The sequence below is a fragment of the Rattus norvegicus genome, chromosome 7, assembly GCF_036323735.1.
Source record: "Rattus norvegicus strain BN/NHsdMcwi chromosome 7, GRCr8, whole genome shotgun sequence".
Lineage (NCBI taxonomy): Eukaryota > Metazoa > Chordata > Mammalia > Rodentia > Muridae > Rattus > Rattus norvegicus.
The window spans coordinates 88509553-88530188 of record NC_086025.1 but is presented as its reverse complement, the minus strand read 5'-3'; the positions used below and the strand labels follow the sequence as shown (position 1 = coordinate 88530188).

At 43.8% G+C, this 20636-nt stretch overlaps 1 protein-coding gene across 4 annotated transcripts in view; it reads right to left on the bottom strand.

Moving 5' to 3' along the window:
• Deptor (DEP domain containing MTOR-interacting protein) overlaps window positions 1-20636 on the bottom strand; it is a 169321-nt gene that overhangs the window by 43877 nt on the left and 104808 nt on the right. For all 4 annotated transcript variants that reach the window (NM_001427213.1, XM_063263556.1, XM_063263557.1 and 1 more), the window contains 4 exons: window positions 19072-19257; window positions 16819-16953; window positions 13599-13669; window positions 11609-11713 (listed from right to left, as the gene is read on the bottom strand). In NM_001427213.1, the coding sequence (NP_001414142.1) occupies window positions 11609-11713; window positions 13599-13669; window positions 16819-16953; window positions 19072-19257 (497 nt within the window). The remainder of the gene's footprint in view (window positions 1-11608; window positions 11714-13598; window positions 13670-16818; window positions 16954-19071; window positions 19258-20636) is intronic.

The window sequence follows — 20636 nt, the reverse complement described above, 5'->3', positions numbered from 1 at the left end:
TGCAGGTTGCTTTCTGACTGTCGTATGTGTGTGCTGTGTGCTGTGCACACCCCCACAACTGCCCCCTGTATCCACCCACACAATACACAGAGAGAAAATAATTGCAAAAGAACCCCTAAAGATTAAAAACAAAGCAGCAAAGCAGATGCTAAGCCCCAGACCATACAATGGTGATTACCTGGGCATCTCCAATCAAGTGAGCAGAGTCTACACTCTCTCCTGTGCCACTAGATAGAGCGCTTGCTTTTGGGTGTCAGACCGACAAAACTATTCACCCGGGAGACCGGCTGTATTTGAAGTATCATATATGCCAACATGTTTAGGCTGCTCAAATCCTTGGGATACAGTGTACTTTTTCATTTCCAGAGCTCAGTCCTTCCAATTTTAAACTTTTTATTAACATGAATGCATCGCTTCTCTAACATGCTATTCACTGGTATGATGTTTTTGAAGAGTATAGTGTGTGCCGCATAGTGCGAGCCAATGCAATGGCTCCAAATGTATATGACACTTCTGTTCCCAGGAACATTAAATCCTTTGGTCTATATATATCCACTCTCTTTTGAGATAATCCCTACTATAGGCGTTTAACAATCACAAAAGCACAGAATCTAGACCTGGGCAAATATGGATCCATATGGTCCCTAACCAAACCTTGCTTTTTCCGTCTGTAAAAAGAGAAACATACCTATACCCCTGGGATATTACTAAAAATATTATTAGAGAAAATGCAAATGGCTTTGATGGTTCATTTATACCAACTATCTATTAAACTTACTGGAAAGGTGGGATTATATTCCAAACATTAGATTCAGAGACGACTATTTTAGTAATAAAATAGTATTTAGTATTTAGTAATCCAACTCCCGTCTCTGACTGGGACATCACCTGGGTCCCCAGTGTTACGCTTCGATTATTTTATAGAATAAAAATGATGTTCACTCACTTAAGATGCATTTTGAGAGCATCTTAAGCCAAAGGGAAAAAGAGAAAAAGCAAGCAGGGCCATCAGATACCTGGCCTGAGAAACTGGGTTGGTGGTGATGCTTTTTTTTTTAATTCTGAGACTCAAAAGACTGGAGGAGGATCAGGAATTTGCAAAACAGAGCATTCAATCAACTCAGAACCCATTCTCCCCACAGCAGCCAGCTGACCTGTGCCAGACCAATGTTCTCATCACCTTCTCCCCGACTATCCTCAGGAGACCACAGACTGTGACTGTGATACGAACAAGATTTGATTTCATCTGACACACACACACACACACACACACACACACACACACACACAAAGGTGGGTAGAAGGAAGAGACTGAAGCACAAGGCAAAATGAAAGACTCGACAATGTAGTCTTCAATGTGCAAACTTACTGGGTCTTAAAGCTTTCCTGCCAAACTTATGTATCATCGTTTGTCACTAAATATGTGCAGGCAACTAGTAGTAGCCTGTAATGACATCATATGTAGTTAAGTGTTTGGAAATTATTAATCTCTGGCTCATTAATAGACCCGAAACCCTGTGGGAAGGGAGCTTGGCTGGCCTCGAGGACAGGTGGATCCAGGGTCTGCCTCAGGCTATCATAGGTAGTAGGCATTCCATAACGTGCAAAGGATGTGTGTGCACCGTTTGCAATTGTCCACTTTCCCTTCTATATTTGAGCCCCCATTTTCCTGGACACACAGTCACTATATTCACCCTCTAGGGGTTTTATAAGAAAGCATCCAAACCAAGATGACTTAAAACAGCAAAACATTTGTCTCGTGGCTCCGGATGCTAAGTGTGAAAGCTTACAAGCACAATTAGCTTCCCTCTCAGCACTATAGCGTGCAAACCAGTCCTGAATCTTCTAGACAAGGACTTCTTCCTCAAAGCTGGCCTTGAACTCAGAGACCCACCAGCCTTTGGCTCCCTCATGCTAGGATTAAAGGTGTGTGTCACCATGCCTAGCGCTTCCAGCCTCTTTCTAGCCTCCGAAATATGGAGATAAGAGTTCAGGATTGAAGAAAGCTTCAGGTTTACTTCACGGGGTATGGCCTCTTGAAAACCTGCCAATACATTCATACTGAGGAGAAGGAGGGAGGGACAATATGTCCATTATGGTTGCGGGAGGGTCTGTGTACACGACCTCCCTCTCCAGCCCCGAGGAAGATGACATAGATATTCCTTCAGCAAACACAAGTCAAAGAGTGAAATCATTTGCCTGAAGTTACCAAGACACAAGGAACCCATTGGCTTAATGACCAAAAAAAAAAAAAAAAGAAAGAAAAATCAGGCACTGGGGAATGTGGAGTGACACATCCTATGAGCTACATGGAAGGGCAAACCTACCAAACTGTACAATGTAAGCTGTGTGTTTGACTGTATGGGGAGCATGACTCAGGAAAACATTTCCATACAAATTTCAAGCGTTTCACACAAAAATTTGTGCAAAATACCGAAGCTTCCTTTCTATAGTCCATGTGCTCTTTTGTGGCGTGAGGGGGTCAGAGCCCTTAAAAGATGAGAAAAATGTCTCTTAGGGCATGTAAAATTCTCATTTTAACGAATCGAGCAGGAATTGCACATACTTCAGAAGTAATGAATAGAGCAAGCCAAGAATGATTGATACCCACATTTCACAGGCTGGAAAGTGTCATAGGGAATGGAGGATAGATAATAAAATGTAGGTAAAGAAACATGGCCCTAGTCTAAGAGCTCATTGCTTCCCACCCTTTCCCAATTCTCCAATACTGCAGCCTACTCATAACTACTCACTCCAGCATTCCGAAGTGCCGTGCTCCCATCTGGGGTCTATCTGTAGGGAATGCATACTACCCCAACACACACATGTAAATACATCACCTTTCTTTTTCACCACAGTTCTGTGAGATTAACAGTGTTACACATCTTTTCATGAGTATTTTCTTGTTTTCTTTCTGTTGCTGTTTGTCTTTTTGAATTATGACATTTTAAAATTTGTTCAGGCTGGTCTTGAGCTCACTATGTAGCCAAGAATGATCAGCTCCTGATCTTCCTGTCTCTATTTCCCAAGTGCTGGGATCATAGGCCCGTTCCACCATGCCCAGATGAGGTCTGAGAATTATTTATGTTTTAGTTGTTGTTGAGGTTCTGTCTTTTGCTATGTATCGTAATGCTAAATACTGGCCCCCAAGACCTATGGCAAATTGTAATCCAGGGTTATTGGTGGGGAGACAGATTATAAAAGCTTAGAGGAGGGTTGGGGATTTAGCTCAGTGGTACAGCGCTTGCCTAGCAAGCACAAGGCCCTGGGTTCAGTCCCCAGCTTCGAAAAAAAGAAAAAAAAAATAAAAGCTTAGAGAGTAGATAATCTGCCCAGCTCTAGTGCTGATTAAGGCTTATTTTAATAATAATAATAATAAAAATTCTGTGTCTTTTATCCAGGAACTGAATGATCAAAGGCAGGGGGGTGGTGTAGAAGCACCCAATTGAGATGAAATAATTTCAACAAGTTATATTTTAATTTGTATTTCTCTCATTATTTATAAAACTATATTGCTAACCTTTCCTTTGTTGTTAAAAAAATAATAGAAACAACTTACCAGATTTATTTTGGCTCACAGATTCTCAGAGTTCAGTCCATGGTCACTTGAACCCATGAGCTTAGACACAACAGGATTGCAAAAGGAGTATGGGGCAAAGGTAAACACCTAACTTTCTCTATGACCCGGAAACAGAGAAAAAAGAAGTATGTGCTCTAAAGACACAGTCTCTGATACAGATGTATACAGAGCACAGACACACATTGATCTGATTTTTGTTCATTCTTTCGACCTTGGTTCTAATTCTATCCTCAGGGAAGCGCTCCTTTTCATCCCCTCTTCACCCTGTAAAAAGTATAAGCACCCTCTTCTCCTTCAGTGGTAACATCTCAGAGACACATAATTATATATGTATGTGACTTACATGTAATTAATTATATATACATGTAATTACATATTCAGTCCCAGATAAGTTGCCTAATATCTTCTGCGTGCAGCTGTAAATCCCATGATTGCCCAGTGAGACGAGCAGCACAGGGCAGCAATCAGCAGCTATCGACTGAAAAGCAAACCACTTGAGAGCTCTTCAGAGCCCAGGGAGGGTTTTTCCCATCTGTTTTGGTAGTCATTTTACACAGACTGGGTAGGAACCTGGTCTCTCTTGTTAGGAGAGGAAAATTCCATGCAACATACAGGGTTGTCATGGGAAAGGAAGACTAACGAGGAGGAGTTTTAAAATATTTTCTGTAGATGAAAGGAAGGTTTCTTGCAGTGTGGGAGGAGGCAACACCATTTATTTATCCCTCACGGGGACTCAGGTAGTTGTTTTTATATAAAGATACAAAGAAACAAACAAACAGAGGAATGAGGTGCAGTAAGCCAACATCCATCAATTCATCACAGGAGGAAACAAGAAAAGAAGCCAAAAGTCTAGAAATGCCTGTGAAACTTGGCACAGGGGAGCATGAACACTTGAGTGCACCGTTTTTTCACAAGATCTAATTATTCCCACAAAAAAAAAAAAAAAAAAAAGAAAGAAAGAAAGAAAAGACCTTGGACTTCTCTTGTTCTGTGTTGGTAAGAATGGACCAAGCTCTGCTGGAGCCTGAAGGTTGAATGGTTTGCTCTAACAAGGCTTGATACAAGGGCTTGATAAAACTAACAGAAGGGAGTGTTTCCGAGTGTTCCCTTGGGTGACCCTGCAAGAGCTAGTCCTGGTCCAAGAGAGGCTGAAGCCAAGAACAAGTTATTTATTTGATCTTCTACAAGTCAATCCAGGTGAGCATGTGACTCTCTCTCTCTCTCTCTCTCTCTCTCTCTCTCTCTCTCTCTCTCTCTCACTCTCTCCCCCTCCACCTCGTGTATCTGTCTGGCTGTTTTTCTCTCTTTCTGTTTCTGTCTCTGTTTTTTTGTTTTTTAAGACAGGGTTTCTCTGTGTATCCCTGGTTGTCTTGGACCTCACTCTGTAGACCAGATTGGCCTGGAACTCACAGCGACTCACCTGCCTCTGCCTCTCCTGTGCTGAGATTGAAGGTGTGCAACTACACTGAGCTACAGCCCAGAACCATTGTAACTACAGGCTTTGAATGGAATACAAATTCCCTTCATTATTATGAGACTGAAAGGTGATGCACCCTTCCGTACTTTACTGACTTAAATGGGGTTTATCAAGTACCATGCTCTGCCTTAACAGTTTGTGTATTTGAAATAATTTCACTGTCCTAACTGAGGAAGACAGAGGCAGAATAATGAGTTCTAGACAGCCTGGGCTAAATAATGGAAGTCACCCTGAAGTGGATAAGTACAATTCTGTCTCAAAACAGCAGCAGCAGCAGCAACAACAATAACAACCAGCATAATAATCTGAATCTAACCCTGACATTTACATGCTAAGTCACGACACTGGGAAAGGGATTAACTGGGTCCTTATCCCCTCGTTTATACAGTAGGGAGAACTTTTCCATGTTATCTGTATAAGAGGTTGGAAAAATAAAAGAGACCACAGCTGTAAAATATCTGAAGGCATGATGCAGATCCTAAGTGCCAAATTCTGAAGCATACGAAGTACCTGAGTTCCCCACCCCTTCTACAAAAATACCATTAGTTCTGCCATTAATGTTGCTTCAATGCCGGGGACTACCCTAGGTACTTGGACTACAGTTATTTAGACAGAGAATAACCCATAGGGTAGGTGCGGGAGAATATATGTATATATTCAGATTATGATTATACAGAAAACAAAACAAGTTCTATGGGTTGGATATTTGTGCACTACTCCCAAAATTTCTTTTTTTTTTTCTTTTCCGGAGCTGGGTACCGAACCCAGGGCCTAGCAAGCCCTCTACCACTGAGCTAAATCCCCAACCCTGCTCCCAAAATTTCTATGCTGAATTTCTGCCCCTAGGGTAGGATGGTATTAGTAGGGCCTGCAGGAAGTAGTTAGGTCATGCCCTCATGAATAAGATTAGCATTTTATATCAAGTGACAGAAGAGCTTGGACTTGCTCCAGTAAATTAAAAAAAAAAAAAGTCATCCAACCAACCAAACCCCAAAAAATTCTCACCAAAACCCAACCCAAAACAAAACAAAACAAACTAAAACAAAACAAAAAATGAAAACATTTAAGGCTCAGTAACAAGACAATGTAAACTAGGAAGCTGATCCTACCACCTACAGAATCGGCTAGACCCTTGATCTTGGATTTTTCAAACAAATGTTTGATGGTTTAAATGACTGCAGCCTAAGGGATTTTTGTTACAGCCTAAGGTGACTGAAACAGCAGGGCTACATAAAAAAGAGTAAGCAGGGAATGACCTGGAGAGATCTCACAATGTAGTTAAGGAAGGCTTCAGTGAGATCCAAACATAGTATCTGAGACTTGAAGGATAACAAGTTTTCAGCCTACATAGTCAGGGCAGGAACTGACTTAGTGTTTGGAAGTTACAGAGAAAACCAGTAGGCCCAAGAACAATACAGGGCGGGGTATGAGGTTTAAATGGTTAGGGCCCAGAACAAAGATATCGCCAGCTACATCTGGCATTTAATCTCATGGCCACAGGAACCATTAGAGTGCGTTAAGTGCCAGAGCTACTTAATTAGATTTACTAAAGAGCCAGACACAGCCATCAAGAGGTATTTGTGAAATGTAAAGACTGGGACCCAACTTGGAACAAATGATGTCTATAAAACGATCATAAATTCAGTGGGTTCTGGAGTCAGGGTTAGAAGTGATGTGAGAGCAAGTGAGTGATGTGTGACATGTGGCTAGGATCCATAGGACAGCCATTAGACTGCAGTCTATGAGAGAGCAAGAGAGAAGTGACTGACTTCCTCAAGAAAAGTGGCAGAAAAATAAAATAGGAAGTGAGTCTGGAATGGGGTTCTGTTGTAGAGTGGGATCCCAGCACTGGGTAGGGGTTGTAGCAGAAGTAATAGAAACAAGGTCATCCTTGGCTACATAGCAAGCAAGTTCAAAGCCAGGCTGAAATATTTCAGGGAGGGAGGGAGGGAGGGAGAGAGAGAGAGAGAGAGAGAGAGAGAGAGAGAGAGAGAGAGAGAAGGGGGGGGAGGGAGGGAGGGGAGGGAAAATTTTTTTATAAACTTGGAGTAGTTCAGATTCAAAGATGCTGGCTGGAAGATCTCAAAGTATTAACCAAGGAACCTAACACCCACTGCCATCAGTCTGGGGCCTGTCCTATCTGCATATGGGTAGCCTACACCCTAAGGCATTCTGATCCCCTAACAAGGTGGTGGAGATGAGATGGAGAGAGAAATGGTAAGCACCGGATGACTTTTGAGATGACCTGCTCACACAGCAAGATTACTTGGTTCTAGAAAGAGTAGAAACTCTCCTGCATGGGAGAATCATGGTGGCTGAATGTAGGGCTGTCTCTCCACAGACAGAAAGAGACAAGGAGAAAGACAAAGGCCTGACGTGACAGGTATTAGTTATTTCTCTAGTCACTGGGGTTAAATTTCTAACAGAAACCACTTACTGGAGGATATGTAGAATTGGGCTCAAAGTTCCAGGGGACCTTAATCCATTACTCAGGAGAAGGAAGAAGGCACAGTATGGAAGGACACAGGACAGTGTAATTCTTCACAGTGCAAACAACCAGGAAGTAGAGACTCAAGCACCTTTACCTGTTGAGCACCTGCTCGCTCACAGCTGCCATTTTATGGAGGTGAAATTATTCTATCACCACATACATGATAACAGGACATAATTTACTCTGTGCCTTAGGTAGGAAAATACACAAAATGATTTCTAGTGAGTCTACACGGCTAACCCCTACACAGGTATGACATTTAACCCTGTCACTATCAGCAGCATCATGACTCAAACATATATGGTGTACTCCTCTAATCCCGGCACTTTGGAGGCAAAGCCAGGCAGATCTCAGAGTTCAAGGCCAGCCTGGTCCACAAAGCAAGTTCTAGGACAGTCAGGGCTACACAGAGAAACCCTGTCTTGAAAAAACAGGAGAAAAACTAACCGCAACAAACACTAACAACAAAAATACACCAGGTAGTTTGGAGTGGGAGCTGGGAGTGGGGTACACACCTGTAAGTCCAGTACTTGGAAGGTAGAGGTCAGAGGATCACGAGTTTAAGGCTAGCTTGAGATATGAGGGATACATGAGACACTCATTTCCAAAACAAACAAAATCAAACAAACCTATATTGAAATACAGATACAATCATAAATACACATATTTATATATAGTCATATATATTTATCTATGGGTATACATATATATGTATATATTCATATATTCATACATATATGCAGTTTGGCCAAATGTATTTTCTCATATGTGAATTGTGTCCCCACCCACCTTCCCTCCCATCAGTGTCTTGCCATCTTGCACAGGCTGACCTCGAAGTCACAATCTTACTCCCCGTGTCCCAGAATTACAGGCATTTACTGGTGTCTCTCTTACATGATAAACTAATAGGTTATATAATTTAAAACCACCCCCTCCCCTGCCAGATTTAGAAGAGTCATGAATACGCTAATGTGTTTAATGTGTCTGATTAATCTCCAAGAAGAGTATGGAAGGTGTTTGAGCAGGGAGGCTCACAGCAGGACTTGTTGCTGAACAAAAATGCTGTACAGTGCAGTTGTAGAAAAGCCGCTCAAATAAATTCTATACCGTTCTGTGGTATATGAGAACCGTGATATACCTCCAGAGAAGATAGAAATATGAACCAAATAGGAAGGCTATGCTGCAGCTAATCACTAGAGACGAACTAAAACCAATTAAGTTCCCAGTCTGCTTAGCTAGCTGGGTAAAGCCAGGTCTTCAGCTGCCATGGGAATCCACTGAATTCCTCCTCAAAAGAAATCCATGTTAAGCCAAATCCTCCCTCATATAAAGGAGTACATGCTTGGAACTGAAAGAATGCGCCAAAAATAATTTATACTGAGTATTCATCACAGAAGGAAAATATAAAATCCTTCTTTTTAGTCAAAGTTCCATTAGAAATGAAAATTTCAGGCTTAGCTGGGACATTAGTGCTCAGTCTTTGCACCCCACACCTCCCGCTGAGCTCCCTGGGTGCTGAAGCCACTGTAGCCTGGGAGGCTGGCATTGTTAGGAGCACAGGGCCTAGTGAGATGTGGTCTTCAAGGAAGAGGAGAGTCAGACCTCAATACTAGACTGGCGCTAAGCCGCTCTCTGCTTCTTTGAGCCATATTTTTAGTTGCCGCCTTTTAAAAATGTGAAAAAAAATCAGTGTCAGAGTCACAGGTCGGAATCTAGACACGTGGAGATCTACATGTTACCACTGTTGCCCTGGTTTACAGCACGAGGCAAGGGTATGAGGAGAGGACGGAAGCACTGAATGGGAGGAACGATGGGAGGGTGCATTCTTCTGAATCCTCCCACCATACTAGATTATCAAGATCCACATCCTCTTTGAGACGGTTTCTCAGAACAAAATGGTACTCAATAAAGACACTTACAGACAGAAAAATAACATTTGTGGGTAATATTGTGTGTCAAAGATTTAAGCAGGGATAAGGTAAGAGAGATGTGGGAGGGTAACAGTGAGAGGTGCATTAACCCAAAAGTTTTATGAGGAATCCTTATGGAAACTAACTGCTCTGTATGCGAATTAAGAGCACCATTTTTTTTTTCTTTAAAAAAGGAACTTGAACACAAGTTCCCTGCAAATACTCGCAATGATTTCTCCTAGAATGCAGAGATAGCTAAATGAAAATCTCAGTGCCAGGTATGGGATATTTCCCTACGAGTTGTAAAGGCCTAGGTTTCAGTTACCTGGTCAGCCTGCCATTATTAGGAAACTTTCTCATGTGTTTCTGCTGTTACTAGGAAACTTTCAAATGCTGAGGTTGATTACATATTCTGTTAAGTTCTGTGCCCTTGGAAACCAATCATGATAAAAGTCAATAGAACTGCTTTGTATAGTTACCCACAATAACCTTGGACCCAAACCACCCAACAAACAGCACTTCCTACACCTGTGTATAAGCTTTTATGGTATTATGGGATGGACCCTAAAATAAGAGAGACACTTGCACCAATATAAGAAACTATTAGGAATAAGACTCCCATTTTGAATAGTGTTCCAGGAAAGTTCCCAAGACCTTTCTGGGAACTAACATCCTACTTGGCAGGAAAAGCCATGTGTATGGGTCACTGACATCCTCTTTGGCAAGTTAAGACATGAATATTAGACACGTTCCATCCTCATAGACAAATTAGAGCATACCTATTAGACAAGGCAAGTCCCCTGCCACGGTAGATTACTCCAACCAATGGTAGCAGGAAAAATGTACAACAAAGACACGTTCTTAGGGAAACAACCCCCTATCCCTAAATCCTGATTGGTGCAATAACTTGGCACAAATGTTTGTGGATTTTGGGCTTAAAAACCCTGTAGGATCTTAACTCGGGGGTCATGGTTCAGTTCCAGAATCTGAATCGTGACCCTGGTCGACCAGTCCTGGCGTGTATGCTCAATAAACCATCCCTGTCTGACTGAGATTAGTGTTTGTGTGGTTTGTGAGGTGACTCCTGGACCCCAACAGCTATTATTAGTCAGAGAGGCCCCCAAGTCCCCAATATAACACAGGTTACTGCCATTGCTCTTGCTCGTCCACTATAGCTAGACAGTGGATGTGACTGCTGATGTAGGACATTGAGAAATCAAGCCGGAACCGAGGAGAAAGGTTATCATTTGACTCACCCATGCTTCAGTACGTGTTGCAGTAAATATTACATAAAAGAAAGGAGACACCACACACCATGTCATACTACCTCCTGCCTCCATGGTTAGCCCCATGTTGGTGTCAGCTACTCTCTGGTCCCAGCAGCAGCCACCCTCTTGCAACTCTGCTGTGAACTCTGTTCATAATCCCAGCATCTCCCTCCACCCTCCGCCCCACCCCGAGGTTACAGTCACAACACCAGTAACCCACTAAAATAAAAACTCAATAAGCTTATAATTTATCAGTCAGATTTATATCAATAAGTTCTCATCCCACAAAATGCCCATCCAATAAACTGAGAGCCAATTGAAATTGCTATATACTGCCCACCTAGATAAGACAAATTGTCCTGTAATAATCCATCCCTTCTAAGATATTCATATCTACCTGTGGCTATTTAAAGTCAAATGGGGATGGGTAATCTTTCTCCTCCTCCACCTTTGTTTCTCTTTCCCCTATCTCTCTGTCCTCTTAAAAACTGTTCCCACCTTACTTTTTCACTGCCCACTCACAGGCCTTGCTTTATCTTGTGCCTGCCCTCACCTGTATATAGACATCCATCCACAAGTATCAACCTCCTAAATGCAATATGTCTACTTGTGAGAAGAGTGGTAAGTCTGTCGTAGGGTTACAACTGACTTATGATTGGTTAGTTTGCCAACGTATGAGGAACCTCCTGCCTTGTGTCCAGACAGATGGGACTACACGTGTAGGACACTATGCTCCATAGATATGACTCTTTCTGAGGGGAGAATAAACACAGGGGAACGCTAAGAAATGTGTAAATTAAGGGGGAAAAAGTCATAGTCAACAATGCTCCCTGAAGAAGCCAGAGCAGGCAGGAGAGTGGGCAAGGGGTCGATCAGTTGTACCTTCATCCCTGCAGCAGCTGCAGGTCCGCTGGGGTCCACAGCCTGGATGTGGCATGGTTTACTTCCTCGAACCACAAAGCCCCAGCCAACTGCGTCACCAACAATCTACAGAGGAAAACCACAATGAACAAACAGCAGACTGTCCCTGGCCATTTGCCGGTCTCTCTAGGAGTAAAGTCTTGACATATATTTTCTGTTCATTTCACCTCTGCTGTGTCAGGGGAATGAAAATGTGGTGGTGGCACATAACCTGTTGGGCAGAAGGAAGCTGTGTTGGGGAGGTCACTCCCCAGGAAACAGCTGGCAGCATATGGCTTCTTCCTTGGGCTGTCAGCCAATTTCATATCCCACTGCAGTATTGGTCTGAGAAGATCTTTAAAACATCACTGTACTTTCTCTCTAGAGTTGATCTCTATCTCAAAATGATCTTTCCTTCATATTCAAATAACAGACTTTGACTGAGCTACGTCGAAGCCTAGAATGAAGAGTCCCAGACTCTTTTGCGAGAGTTTACTGAGAAAACCAAGGGAAAAGGAGATACAGCTCACATTTTACAAACAGACTCTGGTCCAGGTATTGTCTGGCACTGACTCATGCCTTTTGCTACAGAAACAGAATGAGCAGTAAGGTTCCCTGGATGGCTGCAGAGGCATCATTCAGTGCACATGCCAACTGGAGTGCAGATGACCCTCACAGTCTAGTGAGGCTGTCACTTAAATACAAAGTCAAACAAATGCTCTCAAAACACAGCCACTTCTCAAAAGCTGGAGGCTGGGGGTAAGCAAGAGGGCAAGTGGGAAACTTGGTGGGAATTCTTGAGACTATCAGGTGCTTAGGATTTGCTACTAGGAATTTATTCTACCTAAATTCACTTTCAAATGTACCATGTGCCTTTCCTCTTGATGCAGATATAGCAGTCCTTCTTCTGTTAAGTCCCCAGTGCTCAGCATGGGGGTGGCCCTCAGCTAGAGTCTGGGGTGTGAATGGATGTGTAGGAAAGCTTCTCACATTTGAGGTAATAAAATTTATCAGGAAACAGGAAGACAGGAGATGGTCCTCTAAAGTTTATTGACAGACATGTTGTAGGCCAAGAGAAGAAAGCAAGCGGAATGGGGAGAAGGTGGACACGTGGAGGAGCCTGAGGATGTCTCCCAGTTGGATAGGGTACTTGTCTAACATTCGAGGGGCTCTGGGTTTGAGTCCCATAACTGCATGAACCCAGTGTAGTCTGTGTTTCCGGTACTACAGAGGCAGAGGGAGGAAGGCCAGACATTCAAAGTCCTCCTGGGCTATTCATAGTTTGAGGCTATGTGAGACCCTTCAGAAAAATAACTTGAGTCCATTTGAGTAAAATTAACAGGGCCTGAGGAGGAAGAAGGAAGGTTGTGGAAACACTAAGAAAGGACAAGTCCTCTGCCCCAGGGGAATACACAGGGCTGCCAAGTCAGGTGTGCACCTCAGCACATACAGACATTTACCCTACAGTTTTGTTTCCTTTCTTTTCCTTAGGATTTTCTAACATCTTAGTGATTTTTAGAATTAACTGTAATGAAGAAATTAATGGGTTATGTATTTTTTTGGTACTGTCTTCTGTCTTAAAAGTATACAATTACATTGGAATAAGTGCATAGCAGATACCAAAAAGAACAAAATTCACAAAGAATTTAAAACATCACATGACTAACAAATCAAGAGAAGCCTTAATGCATTTTACTGCGTTTACAGCTTAGAACATCTACTATCATAACCAAAATGTGTAGATGGGTGTGGCAATACATCTTTATCCCATCACTTAGGGGTCAGAGGCAGGAGGCTCCCTGTGAGTTCAAGGCCAGTCTGGTCTACACAGTACGTTCCAGACTATCCAGGGCTACAGAGCAAGACCCTGTCTCAAAAAAGGGCGGGGGGGTGGAGGAAATCTGAGAAAAGTTCTCAGTGTGGTGCCTAAGCCACACACTGATAGGTGGGTGAGTGCAGGAGCTAGGCTTACCGTGAATGTCTTCCTTGCATATGGAGCCCCGGGGGTCAAGAGTTCTTCAGAAGTGACAGGTCTCTTCAGCACTAAGAGACAGATACAGTGTCAGAGAGTACACCCTTCTAAGTTCTTCTCCCATTCATTTAGCAAGTATTTCTTGAATGCCTCCTCTCTACTGGCAACCAGTAAAAGTGGCAAAGACCTCTACCACACATTCATCCTTGAGCTGAGTGGAGAGGAAATCCCAGCGAAGAGCCTTGGGGGTACAGAGAGGATGGGGAAGGAAAGCAAGATGCCTTTAAGGGGACAGAGGGAGGAATAGAATCTTCCTATAAAGGAAAAGGCCATGTTTCTAGTTCTTCCAGCTCTTTCTTCAAAGTTCTTATATCTACATAGATATATGTTAAAACTCCAGGAGTCTGCCAGCCACCCTGCAGATGCAGGCTCCATTGAACTTGGTGTCCCTAACATACTGCACGCATCTCATTTACTAAACTTCATTCTTTTCCCTAATAAGTAACCTAGAAACATAAGAAGGCCGCCTCAAGCTCCGAGGAGTCAGACTGGGTAACTCTCCAGCGTACTCTCCATGGGCTGGGTCTCTTCCCTGCATCCTGTCACCTCCATTTTTCATTTAATCTCTACCTGAGCTAATTCTCTAAAGCAGGACTTCTCAACCTTTGGGGAATCAAATGAAGCTTTCATAGAGATCGCCTAGACCATCTGCATATCAGATATTTACATTACAATTAATAATGTAGCAAAACTACAGTTATGAAGTAGCAATGAGAATAATTTTATGGTTGGGGTCATCACAACATGAGGAACTGTATGTATCAAAGGGTCACAGCATTAGGGAGAATCACTGATTTAGAGTCTGGTTCACCCCTATACTAATCTCATTCATTTTTAAAATTTGTTTTGTTTTTAAAGACAGGGTCTTGCTTGCATGACATGTAGCCCAGGCTGGCCTCAAGCTCGCGGGAATCCTACCTCAGCCTCTAGTGCTGGGATTGCAGCTGTATCCAGCCACCATGCTTGCTTCATTTGAAAGTGAAATTAGATATAATAAACTCATAATAGAAAATCCTAAAGCCACAGAAGTGTCTGACAGACTTAAAGCTGAAAGATATACTACTTAGTATTATATTTTTTTAAAAAAATTTTTACCATTAACTTTATACATAAGAAAACTGGTTCAGAAAAGTTAATTTGTGCATTTCCAACAACCTGTAGCTAAAAACGTGGGTAGTAAAATTAGGGTCAAATTTAAGCATGGGTGCCAGGGCCGGTGTTTTTAGCAACTCTCATACTGTCCTGTGCTACGCTGTCTCAGAAACTCTGGAAGACAGCAGTGTGGAGTATTGTCTGTCTATTCTTAGCTCACTGCTGTTGCCTACCAGGCATCAGAGACAGCTGCCTGAAACTCCATTAGTAAAGAACTTCTCCCTCTCTCCTCTAGTAATGAATTTCCCTGACCAGTCTTTGATAATTTGGAACTGGAGAGGGGTTGTCCTAGCATCCCAGGACTGCTAGTCGGGATAGGGCATAGGGACCATTCTAGCAACAGTACACAGAGAGCAGAGATTTAAGTGAATGAGGAGTCAGGGCCAGGGTCTAATCTGGATAGATGACCACCTGCAGTTGCCTTTGGCAGCAGATTCACTCTGAGGTCAGTCACTAGTCCCCAACAAATGGGTAGCAGCAGTAGCAGCAAGGGGCAGGACTGTATGATGCCTCCCCTGGCAGCTGGGCCCACCTGCCGGGTGAGCCCCAGGCTCAAGAAGAGCCAAGAACTGCTTCTTGGGAAGGGGACAGATGTCTGGGATTAGAACGTTTGCTTTTCAGAAAGCTTTGAAGCCATGAGGGATGAGGTCAAATATCAAGGATATTTGAAGGATGAGGGAGTAGGTCAAATATCAAGAGGAGAAAGGCGTCTCTCGGGCCCCAAGGAGGAGGTAGGAAACGTGGTGAGTGTTTAAGCACTGAGACCTTAATGCTTAGCAGACAAGCTCTTCTCCAAGCCTGTGACTCCTCTGGGGTTATGAAATCGATGATATTTTTGGGAGCAGAGCTAGCCATTTACTTTTTCCTTTTATTGTGTTGAGACGCAGAGACTTTGAGACCCAGGGAATTATCCTGCGGATTCCCTCTCGCTCGTCACCATGACATGGACGATGGCAGCAGCGATGGCTTTGTTCTTTTGAGAGAGTGGTGAGGCCAGATATTTATATCAACTAGTAAATCTATATATAATCCTCACAGAGATGACTAATACTTCCATTTTTATTTATTAGAGAGTGTGTCTGTGAAAGAGTGAGGTAGAGTGAGAGAGAGACAGAGACAGACAGACACGAAGACAGACAGACACAGACACAGAGATGTTGAGATAGCGCATGTGTGGAGGTCAGAGAATTCTGTTCTTTCAGTTCTTCCTTCCATCTTTACAAAGGTTCTGGGGATTGAACTCAGGTTGTCAGATTTGCATGGAAAACCCTTTTATGTTCTAAGTTATCTTGCCAGCTTTATGATGGTTAAGTCTTCATGGAGGCTGATGAGTAGGTTTTGAAACTGCAAGATGCCGATGAATTCCAATAGGTGGGCTTGAATACACCCACTCTCTTCTTCCTTATGTATAAGAGGCACTGAGACCAAGTGGGATGGTACATGCCAGTAATCCCAGCATCTAGCAGTATAGCAAACAAACAAATGTGAGAGTGAGAGAGAGAGAGAGAGAGAGAGAGAGAGAGAGAGAGAGAGAGAGAGAGCAAGCACACAGTCCACAGAAATCCTTGATCACCATAGTCTAGGAAAGCATCTACAAGTTGCTGAAGCCCTTTTGAGAGGCAGAAGAACTTCTCTCAGCAGCTGGTCTTGGCTTCTGGTCTAGCTAGTGTTGGTCAGCCCTTGGCTGACATTGAGAGCTAGCTCTCAGAAGGCAGTTTTCGTGAGCAAAGTTATACCTTCCTTTCAGGGGCATGCATGTTGAACATAAAGGGTCAACATAAAGGCGCAGGGCATCCTGGCACTGGACTGCATTGTGGGTTAGCAGTAGCCTTCCAGGAGACTTTATCGGAGGCCATGTGCTAGTCTTTCTTAGCCAGCAATGGGTGCTAACTCAAGAGTATGCTTTTGTAAGATTCCCGCTCCTGTGATCTCTGCGTCCTAAGGAACTCCGCCAGCACACGACCCCAAGCCTCCCAGATAGGAGCATGGCCACCTTTTTGTCACTCACCAGATTTGGGGTTGCAGAGCACAGGGGGGCTGCTGCTGAGCGTCGGGCTGCTGCTGAAGTAGCCACTGCTGCCACAGCTGCTCATGCTGCTCCTCCGCACGGCAGACACAATCTTGATCTCCTTGCTGGGGCTGACTGTAGAGGGGGAGCAAGCACAGTGACTCTAGGAGTCCTAGAACTCCTGGGCTTTCAGCTGCAAAGCAAAAATCTCACGTCCAGTTCTGCCGCATACTCACAGACAGAGTAACTCAGGCCACCCCCTTTCAGTTTCCCGGACTGTAAAATGAAATAGTAATATGTCACGGGATGGGTGTGAGGCGAGGATCATATCATATTATGTATGTATATGTATCTCCCTCTCTGTCTCTCTTTTTAAAACAGGGCCCATAATGTAACCTATGCCTTGGAGTCCACACAACAGCATATCTTTTTTTTTTTTTTTTTTTTTTAAATCTTAACATCTTTTATGCGAGTGCAGCGGATCTAAACTCAGGTCAACCTATTTGGGCGTTAAGCACTTTACCAACTAGGGCCATCTCTCCTACAGGACATGAATTCAAGAATTACCAAACCTGGGCCTGGAGAGACGACTCAGAGGTTAAGAGCACTCACTGCCATTACAGAGGTCCTGAGTTCAATTCCCAGCAACCACATGGTGGCTCACAACCATCTGTAATGAGATCAGATGCCCTCTTCTGGTGTGTCTGAAGACGGTGTACTCATATCCATAAAATAAATAAATAAATCTTATAAAAAAAAAAAGAAAAAAGAGTGACCAAACCCAAGCTTTCCCTTCCTGGAAGTAAACCCACAGCTGGCGATCTATGTGACACTTAGTACACAATGGCGGTAAACGGCCCTGATTTAAAGCACACCCGGCAAATTATCTGGAAGCACGCAAGACAAAGCTTACGACAGCGTACACTGAGGCTTTCAAACTGTTACGTGATACAGAATCTTTAGCTTTCAGGTTCAGTTCTTCTTGCCACAAAGCAGTGTGGGTCTGAAGGCCGAAGGTCTGGAAGTAAGGGCCACTATGCAGGCTGCTCTGAACACTGACGCACACGCAAAGAAAGCAGACAAGCAAACAACAGCTGCTGGCTTTACGACTGCGCTACTGTATTCCCTCTCTCTGCTGAACCCATTCAAGACGCAGGCAAGCCCCTGCCCCAAAGGAAGAATGGACTGTTACTCGCATCTGCACGAGACTGCAATGTGTCCCTGCAGCAACCTTGGAGCATAGGCTTGAGCTGCTGACCTTCCGCTCGGTTTTCACTTTCTGCTTAGCAACTCTTGCTCCATTCTCATTTGGAGCTAAGGTGTGCAAGAGGACTTAGGGATATATGGGACCCGGAATGGGACGGGATAAACTAGAGCTTCTGACATGAAGCTGTGTCTGCCACTTGGAACTGTAAGCCTCTCCAGTGCCGGGGTATTCCTCTATCTGTAAAATGAGGACAGGAACATCATGTCCTTAGGGTCCCAGGAAGAATTAAGTGAGCAAATCATGCTGCCGAACCTGGGGCACAGAAATGTCTCCATTGACGTGGATAAGTTTCCTTGTTATTAGCTCCTGTTCATAAGCAAGACAGGACAAATACATTTGGTGCTGGGTTAAGCCCAGTGCTAATTTTCTTTTCCCTCCCTCCCTTCCTCCCTCCCTCCCTCCCTCCCTCCCTCCCTTCCTTCCTTCCTTCCTCCTTCCTACTTCCTTCTTTACTTTCTTCCTTCCTCCTCCCATTCCCTGTCTTCCTTTTGAGGCGGGATTTTAAGAAGTTATGACTCTAAACATGACCTTGAGTTCTTGCCTCCACCTCCCAGTTACTGGGATTACAGACACTCCGCCTGTCCCTCGGCCACCCAGTGACCCAGTGCTTCTGAACTTAAGTCATCAAGGGCCTTGAGTCCTTTAAGTATCTCCCACTTCTGCACTTGGGATGGTGTGTGTGTGTGTGTGTGTGTGTGTGTGTGTGTGTGTGTGTGTGTGTGTGAGAGAGAGAGAGAGAGAGAGAGAGAGAGAGAGAGAGAGCACATTTAACACAAGGTTTCACATAACCCAAGAAGACTTTAAATACTGTAGTAGAGGTCTGGAATTTACAGGAATGTACTGCCACACCTGGGTGTTGCGAGGGATTAAATCTTGGGCTTCCTTCAGGCTAGCAAGCAGCAAACCAAAAGAGTTAGATGCTCAGACACACACTTTGTTACCTCTCAAAAAACAAAACGCACACGTAAACAACAAAACCAGCATACCTGACATAAAGCTGGTAGATTTCCGATTGTCGTGGCTCTGCTTCCTCAGACAGAAGGGACTGTCATGTGTCTCCTGAGAGGACGGGGACTTCTCATTGAGCAGCTCCATCAGTCTTCGCCTCCGACGGAAGTTCATTCTGAACTGGTAGAGGAGGTTGCTGTCCACAAATGGGTGCTTGTTAGACACTGGGGAGAAGAAACAACCAATGAAGAATGTGTGGCATGCAGGCCAGAGAGCGACGCAGCCAGAAGACTCTAGCCAACAGGGGCAAAAGTCCCAAGAAAGAGGCTACGTAAGTAAATGCCATGTGGGCTTGTGGAGTGCCTCATACACACTCCCAAATTCTTCTCACGTGACATGCATTTTAAAAAGTTGGTAGCCAGATCCTCTGTGAAACTGTTCTTGGGTTAAGTTCCACCTGAGTTCTCTTTGTAATGTCCTGCTGGCTCCAGGGTCCCGTCCCACAGATCATATACCATACTGTACACCCTTGTGGTTCATTTCCCTTGTTTTTCTACCTGAATAAACACCAGGCTCCCAGCAACCCAGCACAGTGTAATTGTATGTCCCAAACCAAGACTTCATTTCTTTTCTCTTTGAGACAGAGTCTGCTGTAGCCCAGGCTGGCATCAAACTATGTGTAGTCAAGGATGACCTTGAAATCCTAATCATTCTGCGTATCTCCTGAGTGCTGAGACTGTAGGTCTGTACTGCTGCATATGATTTAAGCACGGTAGATAAACATTCTACCAAACATTTTACATCACTGGCCTTTATTTGTTAAAACCTGTACATCAACTCAAGTTGATCAAAGGACCGCAATATAAAATCAATACACTAAATCTGATAGAAAAGAAATGGGGAACAGCCGTGAGCTCATTGGCACGGGAGACAACTTCTGAATAGAACACCGACATCTCAGGCACTAAGATCAACAATTAATAAATGGGACCTCCTGAAGCAAAGGACTTCATCAATAGGACAAAACAGCAGCTCACAGAAGGGGAAGAGATCTTCACTGACTCTACATTTGACAAAGGGCTTGAAGTGGGTGGTTCTGATGCTTTCATCAGGAATCTGTGAGTGACCCCTGAAGATCCAGTTCTCCAATTGGTTCTTGACCGATCAATAAAGATAGCAGTGACCAATGGCTAGGCAGAAAAGGTGGGACTTCCAGTTTCCCACAGGCAGGCTCTGAGACACAGAAGGAGGAAAGGGATTTGCCAAGCTTAGAAGGAAGATAGAGTCACCAATCATATAAGATCTTGGGTAGAAAAAAAAAAAAAAAGATCTTGGGTAGAGTGGCCATTGGTCGCTTCTCCGATCACCTGAGGTAGCAGATTGGAGAAGCGTAACTAAGCTAGGGCAGATTTAGAAGTGTTGAACAAAGAGACTGGGCAACTAAGTTGAGGGCAGATTCAGAGGTGTTGAACAAGGAATAAAGATAAGGGCATGCTAGCCAAGGTTGGCTCAGAAGAGCCCAGCCACTGAGCTATAAGGCAGGTTAAAAATGAGCTAATGTGTTTTCATCCTCGGATTCAAGGGAACCTAGGGGAGGGGGGCG